General features: G+C 51.8%; 1 protein-coding gene across 1 annotated transcript in view; it reads right to left on the bottom strand.

The window, feature by feature from the left end:
- Positions 1 to 2324, bottom strand: part of GPC4 (glypican 4) — a 144404-nt gene extending 142080 nt beyond the window's left edge. The window contains exon 1 of the mRNA XM_027838019.1: positions 2142 to 2324. Coding sequence (XP_027693820.1) covers positions 2142 to 2301 — 160 coding nt within the window. The 5' untranslated portion in view covers positions 2302 to 2324. The remainder of the gene's footprint in view (positions 1 to 2141) is intronic.
- Positions 2325 to 6664: the final 4340 nt, after the last annotated feature.

Raw genomic sequence — 6664 nt, 5'->3', positions numbered from 1 at the left:
GTGTGTGTGTGTGTGTGTGTGTGTGTGTGTGTGTGTGTGTGTGTGTGTGTGTAGTATAGGGGGCTGAACCAAGGATCAAACTGCAGACCTGAGGAGCCCTTCAGCAGCCCTGGGCTGCGGAGGACCCCGGGGAACGCTGGTCCACTTTACTTTTTTTCTGGCAGGGAGGAAGAGAGAAGGGAAAGAAAGAGAGCTTTTCAAGGCTCTACAACCAATAAAACCTTGCATCAGTGAGTACATACTTCAGCCTGAAAAAAAAAAGACAGACAGCTCAAGGGCAAATAGTGTCTAATCGACTGTGTGTAAGTTACTTGATAACTGCAAAGGTGCAGTAGGGATTGACTTACTGTGGGAAAAAGGCTGGTCCTATCAAAACAATTTATGTAACATATGGTTGGTTCCACTCCTAAATCATCCAGGAGCTTCCCACAATTACCTTTGTAATTAACATGTAATTCATGACTACCCCTAGACTCCAATGTTATTAATAGCCCTGCCGAAGTGACCCAACTAGGCTGAAGTCACTGGAAGTACCTAGTTGGAATTCTGTCTTTCTCTTAGTACCACCTCCTTACTCCATCCCACTAACTGGCCAAGTCATTTTTCAAAAAGGTCAGGAACCAAAGTAGCACAAGATAACTGGTTAACATTGGGAATGGAAGCAAAGCGACATTAGCTCAGGCTGATGTTAGAAACTGAAACATCGTTTGGTTAAGGTTAGAAATTGAAACATCACAACATAAGTTTGGTTAAAGATTAAAGTGGTGTAACATCACTTTGGTTTAGGACAGAAATGGAAGCAAAGCAACATAACTTTGATTAAGGTTGGGAATTGAAGCTGTTAGCAACACCACTGATAAGCTAAAGGCTTTTGATTAGACTTCAAGAGTGTTTTGAGACTTCCAAAGCTCAATCGTGTAACTGACTACAGAGTTCTGCTACAGAAGCCACTCTGCGGCACTGGCACTAATGAGCTGGCACCGAACTGTTGCTTGAAGGGGCAGCCCGGTGTAGAAAGAGCACATGACTAGGAGCCAGAAGACCGGCTCCACCACCTACTAGCTTTCTGACCTTGGACAAGTCACCTCGACTTTTTGAGACTCAGTTTCCTCCTCTGTAAAATGAAGCGGTTGCCACAGAACTCCCTTCCAGCTCTGACATCATAAGGGTCCTCAGTCAAGAGGCTACTATCCTTTGCAGAAATTGCTCAAGGATCAGAGAAAGAGACTCTCCTCCGAATAATTTAACAAAAGAATGAATTTTGCCAACAGTCCCCAGCAGAGGTGTCTGCCCCATTCTCCAACACCTACAGTTCAAAGAATGTGATAATTTTTCCACCAGTTTAGCCCTCTTTCATTTGCAAGATGCTCTCCAAACAAAGTTTAAGATTTCCGGTGGGTAATCAGTCCTTTCAAAGGCCTGTAAATTGAATGTGCAATTAACCCTAAGGTTAAGTGAGAAAAAAAAAATACCAAATACCTTCCAGAAAATCTCGTCAGACTCTCCCCAAGTGAGGGTCTGCAGGGGGCGGGTGTTTTTGTTTTGAAGACAACTTCTAAAGCTTCAGCAGCCCCTAAAAGCCCTAAAGAATCCAGTAGTACTGGGAGACGGGCAAGCGGGGAAGAGGATTTGGAAAAAGAAAATCAATTCAAATTACAAGTTTTGCACACGTGTGCTATACACACCCACTCAGGTTTGTCTCTTTCTTGACCCCCTCCCCCCAGACCCCTTTCTCCCCCTCATCACCTCCTTACAGCGAAGCGGTCAGCCTGGCAAAGTGTGGGCAAGTCCGGGACTGTGGAACACTTGCGGGGGCGGGGGGGGGGGGAGGAGAAGCCCACTCTCGTGAGAGCTCTCCAGGGGATAAGGAGTGAGTGAGAGTGTGAGTGAGTGTGTGAATGTGTGAGTGTGTGAGTGTGTGTGTTCAGGAATCCCCCTCGGGTCCCGGCTGCGGGCGGGTGGGCGAGCCGGGAAAGGGGGAATGCTAGCTCCCTGCCCTCCGGGTCGGGTTTCTCGCTGCCCCACCTGAGGCCGGTGTGTGGGTGTGCCTACGGGATGGGGGTGCAGTCCCGGGCGCTCCCGGCCCTCGCAGGCGTCCTGCTCCCGGGTCTCCCTCCCCGCCTGCCTCCCTCCCGACTCACCGTTGATCTCGTTACTGGGCGCATCGTTTTTGTTGAAGCCCTTGGAGACGTAGACCTGAAGCACTTCCAGGCAACTTTTCGATTTGAGCTCGGCGGCCAGGAGGCTGAGGCTGAGGGCGGCCAACGTGCAGAGGAGCGACGGGAGGGGCAGCCGGGCCATGCCTAGGGAGCTGGGGGGCAGAGCAGAGCACGGGAAGGGGCACGGCACTGCACGGGGAGCGCGGCACGGGCGGACCGGTCCGAGCCTGGGGCTGGGAGGGCGGGGGCGCACGGGCCGGCCGGCGGGCGGGCGGACAGACGGACAGAGAGCGTCGCTCCGAGATGCCCAAGCGCCCCCTCGGCGGTGGCGACGGCGGCGGCGGCGGGAGCTCGAGAGTTTCGGCTCCCGGGCGGCGGGCCCTGACCTTTGGGCTCCGAGAAGTTGTTTGCACAGCCGCTAGAGGAGGCGGCGGCAGCGGAGGAGGTAAAAAAGAAGGGAGGAGGTGGGGCCGGTCGGAGGGAGGCTGGCTGCCGTGCGCGCGGCTCGTCCTCGCCTTCGCAGGCGTCGCGGCCGCCGGCTTCACTCGACTCGGCTGGGCTGGGCTACTCAGCTTAGCTCAGCCGTGCCCCGCTCTAAGGTGCCTTGCCCTGCTCCGCTGTGCCTTGCTGTGTCGTGCCGTGCTGTGCTGTGCTCAGCTCTGCTCTGCGCTCAGCTCCCGCAGCTCCCCCCTCTCGGCTCGGCCCGGCCCGGCCCGCCTCCGCTCGGCCCCGCTCCTGATTGACTGGCCAGTGTGCGGCGGCGGCGGCGGCGGCGGCGGCGGCGACGCTCAGCAAACTTGGCCGAGCCCACTGCCGGGCCGGGGCGGGGAGGGGGAGGGGGAGGGGGAGGGGGAGAGGGAGGCGGAGGGGGAGAGGGCGGGGAGACTGGAGGGAGGTAGCGCGCTGGGACCGGCCGGGCCCGGAGAAAACCTGGATCCAGGGCCGGATCCGGAGGAGCCGGCTGCACTTCCTCGGAGGCCTGTGTGGACTGGGGTGCGGGGCGTAGGGGGGGATGGGGGGGTGTCCGTAGACACGCCCTATCCTCCCTCTCCTGCCCCCCCATTACTGCCCCCAGTCGCTTCCCTCCGATGCTTTTCTAAAGCTCCCGAAGAAAATGCCAACTTGTTGAGGTTTGTTTTGTTTTGTTTTTTTCCTTTTTTCAAAGTGAAGTCTTAAAAGTCCGAGCCAGCCTGGAAGCCCCACGGCTCTTCGGACAACCACCTGACTCGCCCACGAGAGGAAAGAGCAGTGACTCTAAGTCAGAGAGCCAGGATTCAAATATCACAACTAATGCCTAATCTGTTACCTTGGGCAAATCACTTCAACTTCCCCAGCCTCAGTTTCCTCATCAGGAAATAAAGAGGTTGGACTAGAATGTTTAAGCACGGACTTAGGGGTCTCAAATGGAAAAAGTTTAAGAAGCCCTGGACTTAAGGGCCTGGACCCTCTGGGGTCCTTTCCAGCTCAAAAATCTATGATTCTATGATCCTTTGGATAAAAAGTCCCTAAAACTCATTGGCCACCAAACTTCCCAACCTCTTAGTGGGTAGCAAGATTACCCTGGAGCATCTTCTCTAAGGACCCTAGGTCCTTGTAGTGGGCAAGGCACCTCTGGTTAACCCCCATTTCACAGATGAGGAGACTGAGGCTTCAAGCTACAGAGTGATGTTGCTCATAGTTACACTCAACCAGTACCAGAACTGGACCCAGCTTCTCCCAATACTGAAGCCAGACTCTTTTCCCCTAGGCTACTACTGAGGTACCCCAAGCTCTTTAGGAGGGTTTCTTGATTACCATTACGCCTTAAGAAGACCAACTCACATTTCTGTAACCCATGAAGGTCTGCAAAGGGTTCTTCTCACAACAACCCTGTGAGTTTCTTAAAATAAGGAATTCAGTCATAATGAGAGCATTTCCATTTTACAGAGAAGGAACCAGGTTCTAAAGCGTTCAAGCTATCTCCGGCATTACCTGAGTCCAATCTGGGGGCTTCTTTGGCTCATGCCTTCACTCCAGTTTTCCCCTTGGAAATATCAGAATTTGGCTCATGCCTGGGTCTCCTCGGGAAAAAGCTTAATGGGGGACCTCTGCTGCCATGTAAGTAGTGAGGCTAACACTCCATCGGCAGACAAGTTTTATTGAGCCTAGCCAGAAACCCTAAACAGCACCCCAGTCCCCAAAGAGTCATGACAACTCTCCTTCCACCCCCAGCTCCTCCACTTGACTTCCACCTGCCTCAGGGAAGACATATTACTACCCAGTGTTTGATCCCCACTCCCTACTCCCCACCCTGGCCTCCATGGTCACACAGCTAATAATGTCCAGAGAAGTGATTGGAAAGTGGGCCTCATCCCAATCTAACACTCTTTCCACTGTACCCTTCTGCTTCTCCCTGGAGGTGCAAGGGTGACTCGGGACTAGGAACTCAGCCCCTGTACTGAAAGTGAGTACCCTGGTATCCCCCAAAGCCCCATTCTCATCAAAGCTAGTTATTCACCAGAACTCACATTTCTATCATTTCTTAAGGTTTGCAGAGCACTTCCCTCACAACAACCCAGTGGGTCACTCAGCCTCAGTTTACCAAAAATAAAGGGTCAGACTCTAAAGTCCCTTCCAGCACTAAGTCTATGAACCATTTTACATTGGAAAACAGGCAAAGAGCTAAGTGACTTCTTCTGCATCTCCAAAGTTGGAAACAGCTGAAACCCTGGGCAGCTCTCATGGACCTGAGGGCCAGCACTCTGTCTCCCATCCTATGCCCCATTCAAAGCTAGTTCTCCAAGCTCAAAATCCTCCTTGCTTTCCCCTCAAAGACAGGGCCTGTCTTTCTCATCAGCCTATGCCTAACACAAGGCCCTGCACATAGCAAGCACTTGCTAAGTGTTGCAATGAATTAAGCAGTGACATGTGTCTAGCACATGCTTGGGACACTGGCCGGTAAGCCCCTTGGCCTCTGGGAATCTGTGGTCTGAAGAACTGAATCTTGGAATAACCCAACAGACATATGTACAACTGCAAAAACCTCCATGGGATATGGAGAGAATGAAATGATTACAATATTTATATTTTGATTCCCATCATTCTGGATAAGCCAGAAGGACAGAGACCCCTTGTCTTATACCTCTCTCTGATTCTAGCATCCTTTTAGCCCCCAGTGGTCAGGAATGGAGATATTCTCTCCCCACCCCCACCCCCCCTACTTCTTACAAAGGTCATTGACAGAAAGTTTCTAGAATTCTAGGGTGTAGATCTGGCCCTCATTGTGGCCACTTTCATTGGTCCAGTCTACCTGAAAAAGTATGAGGTCTGCAGAGAGTAGCTATTAAGGAGCTGGAAACTCCTTGGCCAGAGAGTGTGGATTGTTTGGCTAGACCTGGGGTGGGGAACCTTCTACTTTGAGGCCACATGTGGCCTCCTAGGTCCTTGGGTGCAGCCTTGTGACTGAGTTTTACAGAACAAATCCTTTTATTAAGGAGATTTGTTCTGTGAAGTTTGGATTCAGTCAAAGGGCCACACTTAAGGACCTAGAAGACCAAACGTGTCCTCGAGGCTGCAGGTTTCCCACTCCCGGGCTTGACTTGAGTTCTTATCAAATCAAATCAAAGGATGAAGGACCTATGTAGTCTCCCTTGTAGGATTTTGTCAAGACCTCCTCCTCTGGTTATGTGACATCTTTGGCTGTTGTAATGAGCTGTGGAAATGCTAGTGGTATTTTTCTTTAGGATACTTGCTAAAGACTCTTATGTTGTCTTATTAAATATTGGAGACTGGCACCCTCAGTAGATTAGACTGTGGGACCGATCTCTAACTAGGACTTCAGATTTATGTGGGCTGACAGAAACATGCCATTCAGAAACATTTCCTGAAACAATAAAGATGATTACACGCTGAATTTCAGCTGTCATTTTGGAGGTGCTTTCAAATAATCCAGATTTTCTGCTACTGGCGAGACATGAAGTGGGCGTAGGTAGATTGGAGGCCAGTGGGGATGGCCAGGTGGAGGCCAGTGGAGGCCAGGTGTGAGCTGTTGCATGAGACATATCCTCCAGGGACTAGGTAAGTGGGCCAGTCACTGAGCGTGTAGGACAGTTAACAGGGTAACAGCAAAGGCTGGCCTGCTCTCTGTAAAATGTCAAAAAGACTTCCATCGTGTTGGGTGACCCCATTCATCTATGGGAGATTTATGGGAGGTCATGGACGAGAGTCCCGCAGGAGGAGAAAGTATGGCTGGTTTACCAACCTCCACCAAAGAAGGGGAAAGGCCATTTCTGAATCTATGCCCTGTAGGCATCTCAACCTCCTTCTATCCCAAAGTAGACTCTTTCCACCCTTCCTAACTTCTCTACCTCTTTCAAGGACATCACCACCCTTCCAGTCACCCAGGGTCACAACTACTCTTCCCTCCACCAGCCCCTCCAGCAAAGCCAGTCTTGTCAGTTCCATAGCCACACCGTCTCTCGAATGGAGCCCCTTCTCAGCATAGCCACTCGCCTAAGAGGGCTCCT

Source organism: Vombatus ursinus, unplaced genomic scaffold (assembly GCF_900497805.2).
Source record: "Vombatus ursinus unplaced genomic scaffold, bare-nosed wombat genome assembly UNPS02004573.1, whole genome shotgun sequence".
In the NCBI taxonomy this organism is placed as follows: domain Eukaryota; kingdom Metazoa; phylum Chordata; class Mammalia; order Diprotodontia; family Vombatidae; genus Vombatus; species Vombatus ursinus.
Note: the sequence above shows the minus strand (reverse complement) of the source record. Positions and strands in the feature narration are given on the sequence as shown.